This window comes from Geotrypetes seraphini, chromosome 2, assembly GCF_902459505.1.
Source record: "Geotrypetes seraphini chromosome 2, aGeoSer1.1, whole genome shotgun sequence".
Taxonomy (NCBI): Eukaryota; Metazoa; Chordata; class Amphibia; order Gymnophiona; family Dermophiidae; genus Geotrypetes; species Geotrypetes seraphini.
In genome coordinates, this window is record NC_047085.1 from 526,549,226 (window position 1) to 526,571,001 (window position 21,776).

At 44.0% G+C, this 21,776-nt stretch overlaps 2 protein-coding genes across 4 annotated transcripts in view; one reads left to right on the forward strand and one right to left on the reverse strand.

The window, feature by feature from the left end:
* The window catches only part of LOC117354759 (zinc finger protein 250-like), a 61,191-nt gene extending 59,009 nt beyond the window's left edge, over window positions 1–2,182 (reverse strand). The window contains exons 1-2 of the mRNA XM_033932699.1: window positions 2,056–2,182; window positions 488–538 (exon numbers count right to left, since the gene is read on the reverse strand). Of these exons, the coding sequence (XP_033788590.1) occupies window positions 488–538; window positions 2,056–2,079 (75 nt within the window). The 5' untranslated portion in view covers window positions 2,080–2,182. The remainder of the gene's footprint in view (window positions 1–487; window positions 539–2,055) is intronic.
* Window positions 1–21,776, forward strand: part of LOC117354768 (zinc finger protein OZF-like) — a 265,018-nt gene that overhangs the window by 75,484 nt on the left and 167,758 nt on the right. For 2 of the 3 annotated variants that reach the window (XR_004538246.1, XR_004538245.1), the window contains one exon: window positions 15,367–15,561. The exons of the other annotated variant lie outside the window; for it this stretch is intronic. The gene's annotated coding sequence lies outside the window, so the exon portion shown is untranslated. Of the gene's footprint in view, window positions 1–15,366; window positions 15,562–21,776 lie in introns of those variants that run through there. 3 annotated transcript variants of the gene reach the window in all.

The following is a 21,776-nucleotide window of genomic DNA, read 5'->3' on the forward strand; positions in this document are numbered from 1 at the left end:
ACATGCCCTAGCCTGCACCCCAGGAGTCAGGCCAAATAACAAACTTTACCCATGATGTACCACTCTGTCAAGTTCCAGTCTGCACCATGTCTTAAACTAGTGATGACATCATTGAACTGTCTGTGTTCTCTGTTGCCATCTATTGGTTGGGGTATAGGGTGACCAGGTTACCCATTCCAGAAGGGAGACTTTTCGACCAGTCCTGGATTTCTGCCAACCTCATTCTGGTGCATTATGGGACCTGCATCACTGCTTTAGGATGTAATTTTAAAACCAGGTCTGGCCTAATAGTCTCCCTTCTGGAATGGGTAACCTGGTCACCCTAGCTGGGGGGGGCATACCCACTCGTTTGGACAGGATAAGGAAGCATAAATATCTTTTTCTTTGGGAATCCTGTGGAGAGAGGGTCAATTTCTAGGTTTGAATTGCTCATTGCAGGGGTCAGCCCTCCTGTACTCCTAGGAAAATGTTTTTGAGAGTCTCCTACCTGCATCCTTGCAACCGTGTTCCCCCCTCTTCCTCTCCCTCTCTCAGGATCCTGCAGAGGGAAAACATAAGAACAATCTTAGTGGGTCAGACCAATGGCCCATCAAGTCCAATAGCCCATTTTCACGGTGGCCTATCCAGGTCACTAGTACTTGGCCATAAACCAAGGAGTAGCAATATTCCATGCTACCGATCCAGGGCAAGCAGTGGCTTCTCCCATGTCTTTCTCAATATCAGGAAATTGTCCAAACCTTTCTTAAAACCAGCTACGGGTCTGCGTCTGGCCAGTAATTGCTCTCTGCTGGGGTCGGTCTGCTATAATCTCGGGCAGTGACTTGATGTTGATGCTGGGGCTGGAAGTGGGTTAATGCAAAGAGAGTGGGAGAAAGGGGCTGAATTTAGTAGAAGCAGAGAGACCAAAGCAACAGAAACGAGACCCTGGAGAAGGACTTCGTAGAAAAACAACGAGAGGAAATGGTAAAGAGAGACCAGGACCAACCCAGCTGGAGAAATAAAACGATCACACAAGAGAGGAACCAGGAATTCTGTCCACCCGATCTTCAAACTGTGGGAGGTAGCTGGCTGTCTCGTGGGCCACAGCTATATCCTAGTGGCCAAAGACCTCTGTCTAGCCACTGAACTTAGCCGATGAATACCGTCAGTAACCCGCTATGTCGCTGGGCCATCGCCAAGAGTTATTCAATGCGAGATAGCCCTTTCCAGCCAGCTAAATACAGTTGAATATTAGGCCTTGTGTTATTTTAAAGATCAAAATATGTAAGCTTTGGGCTACATATACAGAAGACGGAAGCTTTATGTTCCGTTCACGCAGACAGCAAACAACCAGTTAAAGGCAATATTGAGCACTTAAGGCTATGATTTATGTGGTTAAGGGCTTGATAAGGGCACTTAACCAACTCTAGCCCCGTTTCGGACCCGGTTAAGTGCCACTTGGTACCGGCAGATAGCCTCGCAAGGACAACTGCAAGGGGCCCAGTTCAATTGACCCCTTCAGCGGCATTTAAGCCTCTTTCCAACATGGGAACAAGTTTCGAGTTTATTAGGTGTTTCTATACCGCCTATCAAGGTTATCTAAGCGGTTTACAATCAGGCTCTCAAGCACTTGCCCTGTCTAACGTTCCTGGTGCCTGCAGAAGGCACAGATGGGCAGACTGACAGGCCACACAGACTTTATTAGGTTTATTAAAAGCACGGTGTACAAAGTATATAAAAACAAGAAAGAAAAAGAATGCCATGTAAACTAGGAAAGCAAAAGAAAAGGCAATAAAAACCAAAAATGAAATAACAATTCAGGGTACAAGATTGGCCTCAGGATGGCAGCGGTTGGCTCAGGGCAACTGGTCACATGGGTAAGAGCCTCCTGCGGCCATGCCTCTAGGATCACTCGGTGCTGGGGTGAGTCTCTTGTGCCCTCAGGATAATGTGTGGAAGAGGTTCCCCCCCCCCCCCCCCTGTCTCTGGGGATCTTGCAGAGTCTCAGCTGCAATTGTTTTCTGCTAGGGTGACTTCTCCTTTCCTCTCAGGATAAGATGCATCAGACTCTCCTACCTGCAAAAAGTCCCCTGCAGCCATGTTTGGTTCTGGATCCTGGGTCCAGCTCTGGCCGGTGCATCCACCTTCCTAGTCCAGCTCTGCTGCACAATGGCTGCTGCTGCTTGCAAAGCTCTGTGGGCCTGGGAGGGGTCTGGGGGCTGGGAGGATGGAAACCCTGGAGCTGGAGTTAGAGCAGGGTTCAGGCAGCAAGGAAGATGCAGAGCTGCTGGCTGATGCCAGGTCATGAGACTCTGTGATGCAGTTCTTGTTTTCAAACGCTCCCCGAGAGCTGCAGATTAAGTCCCAGCCAAGAGAGGCTCTGATCCTGCCCTGGTTTTCTAGGATCCCTTTCTGAGGCAGCAAATGCACAAAGAAACTAGAGATTAATTGCATAGAGGTTAAACAAAGGAGACAGTAAAACCAGGAAGAGGGATCGGGGTCTGGCTTGGCTTGGAGTCATTTACTGACCCTGGCATTGGAGCAGAAAGCAAAGAAAACCCAGGAGTGGAAAATGGAGCTGAGCTGAGACCCAGAAACCAGCCTCTCTCCAGGCTACGGCTAACTGATTCTGACCGTGGCCAGGAGAAAACAATGTTTTATTTGTATTTTAAGTTTTCTGTAGTTCTCCTTAGTTGTATTATGTTTGGCGTGATAGGACAGGGAACGGTATTGGAGTTCAAGAAGGGATTGGACAATTTCCTGAAGGAAAAGGGAATAGAAGGGTATAGATGGAGGGTTACTAATAGGTCCTGGACCTGATGGGCCGCCGCGTGAGTGGACTGCTGGCCATGATGGACCCAGAAGAGGCACCGCTTATGTTCTTATAAAAATTCAATAAAATCTTTCAAAAAAAACAAAACAAAAACTCAGAACTTGATACCGATTTTTTTTCCGCCACACCGGCCGCCATGGTAACACTTCGGACGCTCAAAGGCCTTTTTGCGAAGTTCGCAGCCGTGTCCTGTAAGGTGTTGGCATGTCTGGGTGTCCCGTCCGTCACTTTGTTGGCCCCTCCCACATCCAAGAGATCTTACTCTAGGCATTTTTGACTTGGACGACTTTTTGGACGAGAATGGGGTAGAAAGATAGACGGCTTAGTGGTCTGGACGACCAAACGGCTGGATGTAAAGTAGACGATTCTCGAGAAAAAAAAATGGGGGATGTATTTTTCGAGAATGGACTTTGGGCAACTAACGACTTAGGTCCAAAACGGACTTAGACTTTTTTTTTTAGTAAGCCCCTCTATGGAGACTACAAAGACTATGTTTTTTTTACCAAACTTGTCAAACCGCCCTTTTATTTGTTGGTAGATTTGATGGAAAAAAATCCATCAATTTTCTAATAAAATAGTCTTTGTTCAGAAGAGCTCTGACGACATGCCTGCTCCTCTCCCACTTTATTTATTTTGGACACTTAAACAAATCCCCCCCTTTTACAAAACTGCGATAGCGGTTTTTTAGCCCAGACCGGCTTGCTGAATGCGCTGCTCTAAAAACCACTATTGCGATCGCGGGGAGAGCAAAAGAAGCAAAGCAACTTAATCTATTCTAGATGGTGCATTATGAATTCGGTGTACATGGTCCACAGTCTCACAGCATTAGAGTCTCTTGGGGTTTTTTGCCATGGAAAACGTGCAGAGCAGGATCGCTTGAATCCAATCAGTGCTGGTACTGTGGTGCCCATCCTGGAACTCAGAAGTCAGAGGAGTCAGGAAAGTCTTCAGTTGCATTTTGGGGGGATCTTCCATGTCATCCCCCCACCCCAGGAAAAAGCCTGTGCTGCAGAGCAGAAAGTGGGAGGTTCTGTGAGGAGCCAGTGCTATGACGAACTGTAGTGGAGGTGGGTGGGATGATGGTTGACTTGGAAGAGGCTTTGGGGGTTTTCCTGACCCCCTGCCAGAGCCCAGTGCACCTGAAGAGGCTCTACTGGGAGCAATGCTGCCTCTACGGAGTGGCTGGGTGCTTGGAGATTTCTTTTCGTGTGAGCGATAAGTTCTGCAAAGCAACAGTTTTTGATCCCAGTCTTAGTATTAATTCGATTGTAAGCTCTTTTGAGCAGGGACCGTCTCTTGCGTGCATCTGGCAGCGCTTTATAAATAATAGTCGAAGTAGCAGCAAAGTGTTTCTTATTATCACTGAAAAACCATCACACATTTAAAAAAAAAACACCCCCCCAAAGCTTCGCTGGCTCCCAGGTCAAGCAAGGGTATTGCTTAAGTTTGATCGTCTGCTCTGCACGGTTTGGCTCCGTCTACTTTAGTTTTGCAATTTGTGTGAAATTAAGTTCCTGGTTTTTGAAGAGTAAAAGATTTCTTTTCGTATCCATCGCTAAAAGGAGTAGGAGATAGCAGAGGGGGCTTGTTGGCCTCTAACACAGCTAGACTGGATTAAGGACCTTATGAGAATTTCTGCTGAAGTCAATCGGTTACTAACACTTTTGGAGCAATTTTTTTTTTTTTTTTAAATTTTTTATTCATTTTTTAATCTTACAACAAGTGTACAAATAATAAAACATTTAAAATTAAATACATCACTTGAATTTCTTTCTAGTATAACATCAAATAAATAAATTTATTCCCTTCCCACCCACCCTTTCCTTTAGCATTCAATCCAAAATATACAAATATAAATATCCCCCCCATTTGCAAATGTACTTTCAATAGAAAATGGTGTCTACTCTTTTTTTCCTTGTTTTTCCAATGGAATGAAAAAAGTGGAAAATCAGTCCTTTTTGGAGACTGCCCCAATTTTGGGGTTAGGCTGAGCACTTTTCAGCAGCTCCTCCTTGAAGCAAAAAGCTTTTGGGCCAAATAGAAATCAATAATGTAATGCAAAGGTATTTGATTTAGTTTATTGCAAGCTAGAAATAGGAACGCCAAAAGTGAAGAAAACCACAGCGACAGCACTCAATTACAGAAAAGGGAACTACGAGGCCATGAGGAAAATGGTAGGAAAGAAACTCAGCAACAGCTCAGGGAAGATGGAGACCGTAGAAAAAACCTGGTCCCTGCTCAAGGGCATGGTACACGAAGCACAGAATTTGTACGTCTCCAGGTTTAGGAAAGGGTGCAAGAAGAATCGAACAAAAAACCCGGTGTGGATAACAAATGCAGTAAGAAAGGCGATAAGTGACAAGAAAGCATCGTTCAGAGAATGGAAAAAGGCCCAAACCAAGGACAAACAAGATGAGCACAAAAGGCACCAAAAGGAATGTCACCGAGTGGTAAGGAAAGCAAAAAGAGAATATGAGGAGAGATTAGCAGAGGAAGCAGGAAACTTCAAACCATTCTTCAAGTATGTGAGGGGAGACAACCGGCCAGGGAGGAAGTGGGACCAATGGTAAAGGAGGAAACAGAGATAGCTGAAAGGTTAAACAAGTTCTTCTCGTCAGTCTTCACGAGAGAGGACACATCCAATATTCCAGAACCCGAGGAGATCTTACATGGAGACCGGGATGGGAAGCTGGTCAAACTAGAGGTAAGCCGGGAGGAAGTCCTCCGTCAGATAGACAGACTAAAGAGCGACAAATCACCAGGTCCGGACGGCATCCACCCAAGGGTACTAAAAGAGCTGAGAAACGAAATAGCAGAAACATTTCGCCCTTTCTTTAGAAACAGGGGAGATCCCAGAGGACTGGAAAATAGCAAATGTCACGCCCATCTTCAAGAAAGGATCAAGGGGTGACCTGGGAAACTACAGGTCGGCGAGTTTGACCTCGGTTCTGGGAAAGATGATGGAAGCACTGATTAAGGACACCATCTGCGGCCACATAGAAAACAATGGGCAGCTGAAGGCAAGCCAGCATGGCTTCTGCAAGGGAAGGTCATGCCTCACGAACTTGCTGTACTTCTTTGAGGGAATAAACAGCCAGATGGATAAAGGGGAATCCATTGACATCATTTACCTTGACTTCCAAAAAGCCTTCGACAAGGTACCCCACGAACGGCTGCTCAAAAAGCTGTGGAACCACGGGGTGCAAGGGGATATCCACCGATGGATCAAACACTGGCTGGCAGGCAGGAAACAAAGGATTGGAGTAAAGGGCCATTACTCAGAATGGCAATGGGTCATGAGTGGAGTCCCACAGGGGTCGGTGCTGGGACTGCTCCTGTTCAATATATTTATTAACGACTTGGAGACAGGGACGAACTGTGAGGTCATTAAATTTGCGGACGACACCAAACTCTACAGTAGGGTTAGAACCAAGGAAGACTGTGAAGACCTTCAAAGGGACTTAACAAGATTGGAGGACTGGGCAAGAAAATGGCAAATGAGTTTTAACACTGAGAAATGCAAAGTCATGCATGTAGGGAAAAAGAACCCGATGTTCAACTATAAAATGGGGGGGATCATTGCTGGGGGTGAGCAACCTTGAAAGAGACCTGGGAGTGATGGTGGACACAACATTGAAAGCATCAGCACAGTGTGCGACAGCCTAAAAAAAAACGAACAGAATGCTGGGTATCATCAAAAAGGGTATCACGACCAGGACGAAGGAAGTCATTTTGCCGCTATATCGGGTGATGGTGCGCCCACATCTGGAGTACTGTGTCCAGTACTGGTCGCCGTACCTCAAAAAGGACATGGCGGTACTTGAGGGAGTCCAGAGAAGAGCGACAAAGCTGATAAAAGGTATGGAAAACTTCTCATACGCTGACAGATTGGAAATGCTGGGGCTATTCTCCCTGGAAAAGCGGAGACTTAGAGGAGACATGATAGAAACTTTCAAAATCATGAAGGGCATAGAGAAGGTGGACAGGGACAAATTCTTCAGGCTGTGGGGAGCCACAAGTACAAGGGGGCACTCAGAGAAATTGAAAAAGGACAGGTTTAGAACAAATGCTAGGAAGTTTTTTTTCACTCAGAGGGTGGTAGACACATGGAACGCGCTCCCGGAGGCTGTGATAGGCCAGAGCACGCTACAGGGGTTCAAGGAGGGTCTAGATGGGTTCCTAAAAGAAAAGGGGAATGAGGGGTACAGATAGAAGCAGAGGTAGGTTATAGGATTAGTCAGAAACCACTTCACAGGTCATGGACCTGATGGGCCGCCGCGGGAGCGGACCGCTGGGCGCGATGGACCTCTGGTCTGACCCAGTGGAGGCAACTTCTTATGTTCTTATGTTTAGTTCAATTTTGTTTGAAAGTCGGGTTGGGTCAGTGTTCTTGGGAGCGACAGGTTGGGAGCTAGCAGTCGCTTAGTTTCTGCTCGTAAGCAGGGCCTTAGTGGGGAAAAAGTAGCCTTGGGCTGAGGAAAGAGAGTCGGACCCGGCCCAGCTCCCTGAGGACAAGAAATGGGTCAGACTCAGAACCAATTGGTAACTAATCTCTTTTGAGACATAGCATTGGACTGGTTTCTGCTAGAAAGCAGGACTGCAGCAAAGGCCATCGGCAGAGTGAGGAAGAAGTGGCCCCGGTCTGAGGAAACGAGAGTTGCTCTCCCATTCAGAGATTTGGAGCCAAGCAGGCCTAGATTCGGAACTGAACCTAGAGAATAGCTGGAAGAGGACTGAATCTATGCAAATGACTTTTGTTAATGGACTTAGATTTCTACAGAAATTCCAGTAAAGTTGGTATTTGATAGACCTTTACCTGCCTTGTTCATTTCTTTTGTTTTCTATCCCAATTTATTTGATATACCACATATATAAACCCAAAGTTAAAATCTAAGCGGTTTACAATATAAAAATATTAAAGGGAGGGGGCCAAGCACAAACTAGTTGACAAATACGACTGTACAAACATATCAGGAAACATAAAGGAAAGAAAACTGTGGATTGGATACATTTCAGTCTAGATATAGGGGGAGAGGAAAGGGGTAAAAGCATATAAGGTGTGGGATAAAAGAATATAGTCATTCTCTATTTCTGCCCATATCTTAAAATGCCTACGGAAAATGATTTGCCTTTAGTTGAGTCTTGAATAATAATAATAACCGCCATAACCAAAAGTTCTAGGCGGTCAGATATGAACTCTCAGTGCGAAAATAGAAGGATAGAGAATTCCAAAGAGAGGGGGATGAGGAATTCCTATGAATATCGAGAAATAATTGTCTAAATGAAGGGTCAACCAATAACTGTTGTTGAGAATATCAAAGAGTTCTTTGTGGAGAAAACTAAATAAAAAAGAAGGAAGACCGCTTGATAATATTTGATGGAAGAGAATATTATATTTGAAAGGAATATGATAAGAAATAGGTTATGACGGCTGATCATTCATGGTGAGGGGAGTCTGGAGGTAAAACCCAGGGGAAATAACCTTCGGCCTATTGACCTTGCTCAGGCCTGCGCCCAGCTCAACATATCTGTCTTGGTTTTGTAATTTTCTTATCTGAAGATAAATAAAGGTGACGAAAATGATAGGAGGCTTGCGCCAGAAGACGTATGAGGAGAGACTGGAAGCCCTGAATATGTATACCCTAGAGGAAAGGAGAGACAGGGGAGATATGATTCAGACGTTCAAATACTTAAAGGGTATTAACGTAGAACAAAATCTTTTCCAGAGAAAGGAAAATGGTAAAACCAGAGGACATAATTTGAGGTTGAGGGGTGGTAGATTCAGGGGCAATGTTAGGAAATTCTACTTTACGCAGAGGGTGGTGGATGCCTGGAATGCGCTCCCGAGAGAGGTGGTGGAGAGTAAAACTGTGACTGAGTTCAAAGAAGCGTGGGATGAACACAGAAGATTTAGAATCAGAAAATAATATTAAAGATTGAACTAGGCCAGTTACTGGGCAGACTTGTACGGTCTGTGTCTGTGCATGGCCGTTTGGAGGAGGATGGGCAGGGGAGGGCTTCAAGGGCTGGGAGGGTGTAGATGAGCTGGAGTAAGTCTTAACAGAGATTTCGGCAGTTGGAACCCAAGCACAGTACCGGCTAAAGCTTTGGATTCTTGCCCAGAAATAGCTAAGAAGAAGAAAAATAAAAAAAAATATAAATTGAATCAGGTTGGGCAGACTGGATGGACCTTTCGGGTCTTTATCTGCCGTCATCTACTATGTTACTATGAAGAGCATAGCCAGTGCCCAGGACATTGGGAGTGAGAGATCAGGGTTACATTTACAACAGGAGGGACAGGGGAGATATGAAACAGACATTTAAATACTTGAAAGGTATTAATATAGAACCAAATGTTTTCCAGAGAAGAGAAAATGGTAAAACTAGAGGCATAATTTGAGGTTGCAGGGAGGAAAACTCAGGAGCAATGATAGGAAATGCCCTTCCGAGAGAAACGGTGATGGAATTCAAAAAAGCGTGGGATAAACATAGAAGATCCCTAATTAGAAAATGAAGGATATAAATTAAAGAACTAAGGCAGGTATTGAACAGATTTGCATGGTCTGTGTCCCTTATATGGTGATTTGGTATAGGATGGGCTGGGGAGGGCAACTCCACTAACTTGGAACATGATGTTACTGGCTAGACTTTATGGTAGATACCCTGCAAACAGGATGGTTGGATAGGCTGCAGTTGGAACCTAGGACAATACCAGGTGGACTTTACAGTTTATGACCGAGGAATACCAAAGAAGAGAGAAGTTTATTTAATCATCTATTTATAATGGGTATAACTAATGAGCAGACTGGATGGACCGTTCAAGTCTTTTTATGCCATCATTTACTATGTTACTATGATTGAAAGGAATATATTACAAGAAATAAAATTCACAAAAACAATATTTATAATTTTATATATATACTTGTATGATTTGTCAATGTTACACTGATTTTTTTAATGCCAATTTTTAAAAAGGCTCCAGGGGAGATCTGGAAAATTATAGACTGGTAAGCCTGACTTCAGTGCTGGGCAAAATGGTGGAAACTGTGGATCACGTAGACAAACATGATTTAATGAGACGGAATCAGCATGGGAGATCTTGCCTCACCAATTTGCTTGACTTTTTTTGAAGATGTGAATAAACATGTGGATAAAGGTAAGCCAGTTGATGTAGTGTACGTAGATTTTCAGAAAGCTTTTGATAAAGTTCCTCACGAGAGGCTCCTGAGAAAATTAAAGAGTCATGGGATAGGTGACAAAGTTCCGTTGTGGATTAGGAGTTGGTTATCGGATAGAAAACAGAGGGTAGGGTTAAATGGTCATTTTTCTCAATGGAGGAGAGTAAACAGTGGAGTGCCACAGGGGTCTGTACTGGAACCGGTGCTATTTAACTTATTTAATAAATGATCTGGAAATTAGAATGACGAGTGAGGTGATTAGATTTGCAGATGACACTAAACTGTTCAAAGGTTTTGAAGCACATGTGGAATGTGAAAAATTGCAGGTGGACCATAGGAAATTGGAAGACTGGGTGTCCAAGTGGCAGATGAAATTTAATGTGGACAAATGCAAAGTGATGCACATTGGAAAGAATAACCCGGATACTAGGGTCCACCTTGGGGGTTAGCACCCAAGAAAAGGATCTGGGTATCATCGTAGACAATACGATGAAACCTTCTACCCAATTTGTGGCAGCGGCCAAAAAAGCAAACAGGATGCTAGGAATTATTAAAACAAGGATGATTAACAAGACTAAGAATGTTGAAATGCCCCTGTATCGCTCCATGGTGTGACCTCATCTGGAGTATTGCGTTCAATTCTGGTCTCATCTCAAGAAAGATATAGTGGTGCTAGAAAAGGTTCAAAGAAAAGCGATCAAGATGGTCAAGGGGATGGAACTCCTCTCGTATGAGGAAAGACTAAAATGGTTAGGGCTCTTCAGCTTGGAAAAGAGACGGCTGAGGGGAGATAGGATTGAAGTCTACAAAATCCTGAGTGGAGTAGAACGGGTACAAGTGGATCGATTTTTCACTCCGTCAAAGATTACAAAGACTAGTGATCAAGTTCAAGTTTATTAGGATTTGATATCCCGCCTATCAAGGTTATCTAAGCGGTTTTTACAATCAGGTACTCAAGCATTTTCCCCACTCGATGAAGTTACAGGGAAATACTTTTAAAACCAATAGGAGGAAATTTTTTTTCACTCAAAGAATAATTAAGCTCTGGAACGTGTTGTCAAAGAATGTGGTATGAGTGGACAGCATAGCTGGTTTTAAGAAAGGTTTGATCAAGTTCCTGGAGGAAAAGTCCATAGTAAGGAGAACCCAGACTCCATTCACCTACCCCTCACTCAAAGGCACAAAACGCAAAAAGCTATATGACAACCTACTTGCCACACAGGCCGCGAAAATTGACCCCACCATATCCAAGCTGCTGACCACAACTACGGACTACAAAGCGTTTCGAAAAGATATAAAAACCATACTATTCAAAAAACACATCCCAATATTATAATCTACCATCATCTTCTCTCCCTTCATAACCTACTGCAACTCACAACCAACTGCAACTTCGTCCCCATAGGCAACATCTAATCTAGCTGCATCGGGCGTAAAGCCAATTCATATCTAGAAACACAGTCTCCCCAAATACCGAAAAAATCAGATATAGCAACCTAGGAACAGACGATTTTTTGGTAACATAAGATTATGCGTTGTAATATTATGTAAAGTAACATAAGGTTATGCGTTGTAATATCATGTAATGTAAGTTATGCAATGTACTGGAATAATAAGGTAAAATAACATAAAATAACTCTACGTAAAGTCTTGTAAAGTTATGTAAGATAAATTATGTAAGATAAATTATGTAAACTTAATGCAAGTTATGCAAGCACGGTAAGGATAATGTAAAGTAACGCAAAGTAACTCCACGTAAAGTTATGTAAAGTTATGTATGAAAAGTTATGTAAAGTTAGGTATGCAAAGTTTGTAAAGTTATACAAATAATTGTATTGTCATCGCCTGGAAATGTCCAGCCATCTTCTAATGTAATCCGCTTAGAACCGCAAGGCACAAGCGGAATAGAAATCACTAATGTAATGTAATGTAATGTAATGTCTGTTATTGAGAAAGACATGGGGGAAGCCACTGCTTGCCCTGGATCGGTAGCATGGAATGTTGCTACACCTTGGGTTTTGGCCAGGTATGGCCACCATGAGAACAGGCTACTGGGCTTGATTGGTCTGACCCAGTAAGGCTATTCTTATGTGCTTATTACAATTACTGTATATGCATGCATCTTTTAATATAAATCGTTGACACAGGTGGGTATGCCAAAACAGGGCCCATTTTGGGTCCATCAATAAATAACCTGAAGGCCCCTTTGCTTCTCTTCGTGCCTCTTGCTGGTCTATACTTTGAACCTCTCTCTTTTTTGATTGACTGATGGTTTATAGACAGAGAGAAGTGGTATTAGGACAGTGTTCAAAGGAAATTGTCCAGAAACTTAATAACTAGTTGGGTTACTCTCAGGCTGAAAACTTCTCTTCATTTAGTATACACCATGGCTCAGGCCCTCAGTAGAAGTTCATATGCTGTCAGCATTCTCCCCGCCCAGGATGTCTCTCCCTTCATCTTGAATCTCTTTCACTTTCCCCTACTGTGCAAGAGGCAAGGCTGCTTTGAGAGCTGACATAGAAGACCTGCAGGGCAGTGTGGGGGGAAGATAGGAGGTGGGAGAGGGAAAAAGAAATGCATGACTTCTTGGGGGGGGAAGAATGTGTGCCCCTCCCCTGGTCCATTGGTAGCAACGGACTTTCAAAGGGAAGATCTATATGACACAGAAGCATAGACAAGTGCATGCAGTGTCTCCCTCTTGCATTTGCTGCCACTTCTTTTCATCAGCCTGCAGCAGGCCCTTCACACTTTCTCCCATTCTTCTTAAATTCCTCATTCCTCAGCTCACTCCAAACCCCCCTGCAGGGCTCAGTCTTCACCTAACTCCAGCCTTTGTAGCTCAGCCCCTCCTTCCTTGAGTAGAAGCCTCCCCATTGGCTGGATCCTAGCACAGTCTGTGCATTGCAAGGAGGGGGGGGGGGGGGTGAGGATTAGAGAGCAACAGAGGGCTAAATCTGTGAAAAAAATACCCATATACTTAGCTATCATTCTGACTTTGAGCCTGGTGATTTACATCCTTGTAGAAAAAAAAAATCCAGTAATTGGCAAGCCAAGGCTCCTGAATCTTCAGTACATCTGATAGCCCCCTCCCTCTAAATCAGGGATCTCAAAGTCCCTCCTTGAGGGCCGCAATCCAGTCCAATTCAGGATTTCCCCAATGATTGAAAGCAGTGCATGCACATAGATCTCATGCATATTCATTGGGGAAATCCTGAAAACCCGACTGGATTGCGGGCCTCAAGGAGGGACTTTGAGGCCCCTGCTCTAAACCTTTGGCCCGAGGCACTTACCCAGTTGCTTCTCTCTTCCTCCCCCAATCTCCTGCACTACACTTTCTTCCTTCTCCAACCCTTTCTTAATTAACTTTGAGGGACATTATCAATATGACGTCTAACCATTTTCAAAAAATGAAAAATGCACAACAAGCCATTAGGATGTTGGAGGGGACTGGCCACACATACATCCCAGCAGATAAGTAGGATTCTAGTGGCAATGCAGTGACCTTCATATAAAAAGACCCAGGAACACACCTCACCACATCCTACTACTACTGCTATTAATTATTTCTATAGGGCTACCAGACGCACACAGCACTGCAGAGTCACAAAGAATAAGAAAACAGTCCCTGCTCAAAAGAGCTTACAATCAAAACAGGCAAGACAGACAAACAGGAGCCCTTATATTATATGGCGAGCTGTCCAAATCCCACTTAAAACTTACCTCACCAATAGCCCTTATGCCTGCTGGTATCACCTGTATGTGGGTACAGTGCGATTTAGGCGAGTTTGGTGAACTCACACTTTCCACCACAAATGTACTAGGTAGGGTGGTATATAGGCCTGGGTCCCTTTCTCTGCAGACCACTGCACTGACCACCAGGCTAAGCCACAACTTAAAGCAATGAAGAGGACCCAACACGGTTTGTGTTTCAACCAAATGTCTTCCTCAGTTTTCCTATGATAAAGGGGATGGAGCTCCTCTTATATGAGAAAAGACTAAAGAAGTTAGGGCTCTTCCGCTTGGAAAAGAGAAGTCTGAGGGGAGATATGATTGAAGTCTACCAAATCCTGAGTGGAGTAGAACAGGTACTAGTGGATCGATTTTTCACTCCGTCAAAAAATACAAAGACTAGGGAACACTTGACAAAGTTACAGGGAAATACTTTTTAAAGCCAATAGGAGGAAATATTTTTTCACAGAATAGTTAAGCTCTGGAACACTTTGCCAGAGGATGTGGTAAGAGCGGATAGCATAACTGGTTTTAAGAAAGGTTTGGACAAGTTCCTGGAGGAAAAGTCTATAGTCTGTTATTGAGAAAGACATGGGAGAAGCCACTGCTTGCCCTGGATCGGTAACATGGAATATTGCTACTCCTTGGGTTTTGGTGAGGTACTAGTGACCTGGATTTGTCACTGTGAAAACGGCTACTGGGCTTGATGGACCATTGGTCTGACCCACTAAGGCTATTCGTATGTTCTTATGAATTGAAATATTATGTGTAAATGTAAAAATAATTATATCCTAAATTTTGGGGTGGTGGATCGAAAGTGTTTCTTGGTGAACTTCTAATATTGAATTCCTATGCGATTCATAAAATATTTTTAATGAAATATGTCTTTGTGTAGTGCTAGTGATGAAAATAGGTGTCAGTGAATGATGAAAAGACATCAGTGTTTGGATAGTGGACTAGCTTTAAGGTATCAAGTGACAAATTAGAGGTACACAGAAAACGAAAGCAGATATGGACTTAAAGTCGGTATTACATACCCGATGAGGAATCTTCAAACGTTTTGTGGACAGATTCAGAAAAAGGAAAAATTGAGAGGGGACAAATTCAGAACCAATGCTAGGAAGTTCTTCACCCAGAGGGTGGTGGACACCTGGAATGCGCTTCCAGAGGGCGTGATAGGACAGAGTACGGTTTTGGGGTTCAAGAAGGGATTGGATGATTTCCTGAAGGAAAAGGGGATAGAAGGGAATAGATAGAGGATTACTGTACAGGTCCTGGATCTGATGGGCCGCTGCGTGAGCGGCATGATGGACCTCTGGTCTGATCCAGCAGAAGCATTGCTTATGTTCTTATCTAATGGCCTAATATCCTTTAAAAGCAAAAATTATTAAACTTAACATATTTAACAAGAAACAATGTGATTTAAAAAAGAAAATGTTAAATTAAAATTAGATTTAAAATAAATTTCTCTTAAAAGGACAGTAATATATATAAAAGAGGGCCATCCTTACACTGAATCAGAAAATTGGTATATAAAATGAATGGATACAAATTATATTGATAAAAATGTATAAGTAATGGGGGTTTTGTTCTAGTTACTACGTCAAGATTGTGTAATTGGACTGTTTTGTGTGTTTTGGATTTCAGATAAACTCTACCCTTCACCATCAGATTTAGTGGTACAGGTACCCCTGATGCAGTCGTATTTTGTGCACCGAAACACAGTACTGTGTTGGGTTTTGATATTAATAAACAGCATAACATCATCCTGCTGGCTTTGCTTGTTTTTTGGAGAGTCCATAGCCACATCCCACTTCCTTTTCTCTTCTACAATAAAGCCTGCACGACGTCTTTTGTTTTAGACTTTTGTCTTTCTGTGGATTTATTGGGTCAACTTTCTGGTTGATGCTGTACTGTTTCATTCACATCTTTGGGGTGGGAGGGAGGTCTGTGACCACTGGGGAGTGTGCGTGAGGGGGTCATGCTTCTATCTCTCTAGCGGTCATCTGGTCAGATGCTGTTGTTTTAAAGTCGGGTAAGTACCTTTTTGCTCTCATTTTTGTGTGGTGGAAAGGGGGTCAGTGAGCACTGGGGGAGTGTGGGGGTGTCTTACCTTGATGCATGCAGCAGTCATCTGGTCATGTGGCAGCTAGACGCTTGTAAAAAGACATTCCTTTTCAAAAAGATGCCTTTCAAGTATAAATGTCCTTTTAAGGATTAAAATCTTTTATGAGTCCGCTTGTATTGGACTTGCATGTTTTTAACCCCTCCCTTTTGTTTTCTTTAATCATTGTAGTTCCTCCCTTTTTTCCACTCGGACTCGTTTGTCCAGTCGAGTATGTTTATTTTGTTAAAGTTCTGTTAATTTGTATTATATGTTTTTCCCCTATTTTAAAATGTATAACCACCTTGAAATAAATTGATAAGGTGGTATATCCAATGTTTAATAAACTTGAAACTTGAGTTCCAACCATCTATGTTCCGTCCAGGATGTCTTGCAAAGTGTTTGATTATCGCTGCAACGCCCTTGGAAACGCCCTTAGCATGACTCCACCATGCCCGTCTCATGTTCTGGACACACAGAGGCTGGAACACTTCACTAGATGTACAGAAAGATGGTTTCGATTAGGATGTGCAAGTGCCAATTTAGGGCGCTTTCTGGACCTCCATGTTTTTGGATTATGAGCCTGTTACTATCTAACGTCACTGAATGTTGATTTTAAAGCAATCTAAATTCGTTTTCATTTAATCTTTTCCTACTGGAGTTCTCTTGTATTACTTTTCAAAGTGTCCGTCTCTCTAAATATATTCTAATTCTATTTAATCTATGCCTTTGTTCTGTGAAATCTGTCCTTGCTGGATTGATGTTTTCTTATATTTTTTCACAAGTTCATAAAAAAGTTTCAAATGAAAAAAAAAGTAATAATAATAAAACTTGCATTGGGTTAAAAACAAAAACATTTTTCAAAGCAACACTCCAGAACCTTGCATCCCTCAGCTATTTAGTTTAGTTTATTATTTTTAATTTTATTAGGTATTTATATACCATCCGTCAAGGTTATCTAAGTGGTTTACAATCGGTTACTAAAGCATTTTCAATATATGTCCCAGTGGGCTCACAATTAACGCCTTATACTGCCGAAATAGGTCAAGGCAGTTTACAAAACAATTTAAAATAAGATCAAATAAAACTGGAAAAGAATTCCATAAATAAACAGAAAAGAAACAAGCACACAAACAAGCATACTAGAACATACATTAAAATCAGTGGCGTAGTAAGGGAGGTGAGGGGTGGACCACTGCAGATGCCGTCTTGGTGGGGGCGCCCTTCCTTCCCCACCCCCACCTCTTTAAATTTTCAGCAGCGTGAGCAGCTTTTCCAGCCTGGCTCCCCTCTGAAGTCACTTCTGGGGGCGGGGCTAGGAAGTGACATCAGAGGGAAAGCCAATGGCGGCATAAGCAGCAGCCCAGAGAAGCTACTTGTGCTGGTGAAGATTTAAAGAGGGACCGGGGCGAAGGGTGTGTGTGTGCGAGTGTGGCATGGGGGGCAGGGAAGGAGCAGGGGGGTGGAGAGGGGATGGGAGGGGCCGCCACTGATTAAAATAAAACTAGTATCAAGGTTCATAATCCAAAAATTAAAAATCTACTAGTCCTGAAAGAAGCCAGAGTCACTCCTTGAATGCTAAAGTGAAAAAAAAAATTATGTTTCAATGGGTTGGTTTTTTTTGGGCGGGGGGTTCAAATAAATCACACATGTTATGAGGGGGGTGCTGAAAAGTTCTCAGCCCAACCAAGAAGAGAATGAACCATATGCACCTCAATCAATGATGCAAAGCAATGCCAAAACATTTAATTTCATTTCTGCAAAGTGGCACTTAATGAAGTAACGTTCTTTTCAGCTACAGTGTCAATCAACATAACGCTCAGAATTTAGGAAGTTGGTTGGTTGAGATGAGAACTTCTCAGCACCCCTCGTATCCAAACCTTTTTTAAACCCTACTAAGTTAACTGATTTCACCACATTTTCCAGCAACGAATTCCAGAGTATAATGTGCAAAGAAATATTTTCTCCAGTTTGTTTTAAATCTACTTCTTAGGGGGGTCACATGATGCAGCTTGCCTAAAAGGACACAGGAGAGACGAGCTCCGCTCCCACCGCGGCAAAATCGGCTTTTTCTCCTAACAATCTTACTTGTTTGACCTCCCTCCTTACCTCCTGAGTGGCGGCAAGCTTTTTGCTTCTTCCCGGTGGCGAATGGGCGACTGAGTGGTGGTGGGAATGCCAATTAAGGCAGCAAAACCGGCCCGAAAGAAATTCCAATCCCCCTCCACCAAGATGGCGGCGGAACCCGCTTCTTTTACTATCCCAGCCTGGGACTGGATAACCCGCTCTGTCTCGGCTGCTGCCTCAACAAACTGCAATCGGCAGTGGAGGAGGTAAATGAAAAATTTGACTCCCACAGCCGTAGGATCACGGAGGTCGAGCACCGCATTTCAAACCACAAAGACATGTACACCGCGTTGGAGACCCAGGTGCGGGTTCTGAAAAAACAGAGCGCGGAGAAGCAGGACTGCCTAGAAGAATATGAAAACAGGAGACGGAGAAATAATCTGCAGCTGGTTGGTCTGCCCGAACGGTCAAGGACTCGGAGCTGTATTCTATCTTTAGTTCCTGGCTGCCTGAAAAGCTTGGCCTGGCCGGTACCGGTCCACGATTTGAATGTGAGCAAGCCCACCAAATTGGCAGTAAGGAGCGGCTGAAACTAGACCCCGCACCGTGATTGCCCGCTTTAGCAGCTGGCGGGATAAAGAAACCATCCTCAAGGCTTACCGACAGTCTGGAGCGCTGGAATACGAAGGCTCGAGGGTGCTCTTGTTCAATGATTTCTCAGTGCGGGTGGTGGCCCACAGGAAGTTGATGTCACCATTCTGCACCGAGCTCCACAATAGAAGCATCTAGTTTGCTTTGGCCTTCCCAGCCAAGCTCCGGGTATGTCAGAATGGGAAATCCGTGCTCCTTACCATGGTGGAGGAGGCGCGGGCTTAAATGGAGAAACTGCCTTCTTGATTACCTCCTTGTGGTCCCTGCCCTGGGGCGCTTTTGGACATTGTTTAAGCATATGCTTTTTCTACAAACCAGGCTTGGGGAGCCTTTAATTCTTACCTCAGTTTTCTTCAGGGCCATGCTCTGAGCTTTGCGAGGTGCCCGGATGTGTCGCCTCAGGATGCTGACACCAACGCTGCATTTGGGTATTCCCTAGGATGGACCTCCAGTATGCTGGCCTCCTCAGGACGGGATCTATGGCTCTGCGCCACTTCACCCAGACTTGGTGGGGTTTATAGTAACCCTGGGATCACTGCCGTTCCAGAAGAGAGGACTGGCCTCCTCTTCCACTCTGGCTGGGCCTAAGGCCCTGGCACTCAGAGCCCTGTACTTTTATTTGGAGATCCTTTGTGCGGGCCTAGGGGCTGGTTGCCTGGCTCTGCCCCTTGATTGCCTCATGGACTATCTACTTTGGCAAGCCTTCCACAATGCTGCTTACACCAGTGGCTGCTTGCTAACTAGGGGTTTCTTTTTGTACCTTTATCCTGTTTCATTATGTTGGGGTTTTTTGCCTGTTTACAGCCTTATTGTACTCTGAGGGGATTAGTGGTTGGAATGTTCGCTGGTTTTCTCTATTGTCCTGCTATTTGGGAGGGGGAGGGAGGGATGGGTGAGCGGGGGAAGAGATGGGGTTGTGTTTGGGGTACACATGGAAGGCTTGGGGTGAGGGGTGGGATGAGGAGGGGAGGTGGGTTTCACAGGGAGTATGTATGGGGGTTTGTGCAGAGGTTTGTTTGTAGTAGGGATGCTTCTTGGAGTGCAGGTAGGGGGAGGGGGTTCGGAGATACGCAAAGTTGGTCCGCATCTTTTGACAAGCCATGGGGTTCAGCTGGGAGGCCATAGAGTGGCTAGTGTTGGTATTTTTCAGTCTGTTTTCTTCCTTTTCAGGGGTGGCTAAGGCTGAACTCAAAGTGACCAGTTAAGAGATCTAGAGTTCTGTCCAGCCTTCGCAAAGTAGGCACTGACATTGCTTTCCTACAAGAAACATATCTCTCTTGGCTGGAACATGCCAAACTTAAAAGCAGCTGGGTAGGGGAGGTGTTCTCCTCAGCCTTCGGGGGCCGATAGAGGGGGGTGGCCATTCTCCTACATAAGAGTCTCTCTTTTCATCTCCATAAACAAATTCACGATAAAGAGGGCTGATTTGTAATGGTCCTAGGAGAGCTATACGGCCTTAAGTTAATGCTATGTAACTTGTATGCTCTCAATGTTTACTGTCATAAATTTTTTTCTTTTGTTCTGGCCCACAACTCTCAGCACCCTGACTATCATTTGGTCTTGGGCGAGAACCTTAATATCACTGCGAACCCCGGGGTGGATTGTAAGCCGCCCCAGGCACGCACCAGGGATCATGACAGTCAGGGGGTGGGCTTTCTTGCTCAGCACTTGGACTTGGTCGATGTCTAGCGCATCCTTATGATACTGACTTCACCTTTTACTCCCATGCTCACAAGGTATTTGCTCGGCTGGACTACATTCTCCTGGATAAGTGTCTCTTCTCCATGGCCACTCATTCTGAGATTTACGAGAGCACAATTTCTGATCATGCACTGGTGGAACTCCGGTTGAGCATAGCCCCCACAGGTCGGACCTCCTCTTGGAAATTGCCTCCTCATTTGTATCAGGACCCAGAGTTCCGCACTTTCTTGAGAGCTCACTGGGTAGACTATCACCTTACGAATGACATGCCCGAAGTGGGTCCTGTCACTTTATGGTATGCCTCTAAGGAGGTACTCCACGGGCACACTATCGTTTACATCGCTGGACAAAGGAAGAAAAGGGAGGGGGAGTTTTTGCGGCTGTCTGGGAGGCTTCACGACCTTCGGCAGTCCCATATTAAAACATTGTCGGATACGGATTGCATGGAGCTGCGGGAGGTTCGGTGTCAACTTGAGGAGCTCCTTAACAAACGCACGGAACATTCCCTATACTATCAGAGGTATCAGATTTATCAATGGAGAAGCAAAATGGGGAGGCTGCTGGCTAACCTAGTATGCCTGCACAAACCACGACAGATTATTACCTCTATTAAGGACTCCAGAGGTGTCTTTCATGTGGGGGAGCATAACATAGCTTCACAAATTGTCCAATACTAGCAGTCTTTGTATGGATGCCGCCCTCTGGATAAGGCAGCCATGACCACCTTCTTTGCAGATTTGGGGCTGCCCCAGTTGACTGAGGCATAGGCAGCAGCTTTGAATACACCCATAACGGCGGACAAGATGTAATGTAATGTAATTTATTTCTTATATACCGCTACATCCGTTAAGTTCTAAGCGGTTTACAGAAAATATACATTAAAATTAAAAATAAGAAAATAATAAAGGTACAGTACTTAAAAAATTCCCTTTCTGTCCCGAAGGCTCACAATCTAACTAAAGTACCTGGAGATTAATAAATTAATTAAAAATAAAGATAGAAGAGGGAATAGAAATAAACATTTTAACAAGACAGCATTGAATTAAATTCTTTGGTAGATAGAAGAGAGAAGATCGAAGAGTAAATGCATAAGGGGAGACCGTTAAACAATAGAATTCTGGCGAAATTTAAAATGACAGAAATGTTATAAGACGAAGAAAAAAGGCATAACAATAAGTAAGATTAAAGATTATTCATAAATAAGTAGGGAAAGAAAATAAAATAACACATTGTCTTTGAAAAAGGGCTTCTTCATGGAAGAGACGGTTGATTGTCCCAGGATGTTATGTCTTCTTCCCTTTGATGGACTCTTATCCTACTCACGACTCACTGTCCGTGTCACATCTGCCATCCTAATTGTTGCCACTAAGAATTTGCTCCAAATGAGGCCAACAATGTATGCGAGATTTCCTCCTCTGTGGGAAAGTTACTCGGTGTTGAAAGTCATTATGATTTGTTTCTGATGTAACTGGGTCTGACATGAGACTCTTGTCCTGCTGTTGCTGTGCACATCGGCTGAGAGCTCTGGAAAGAA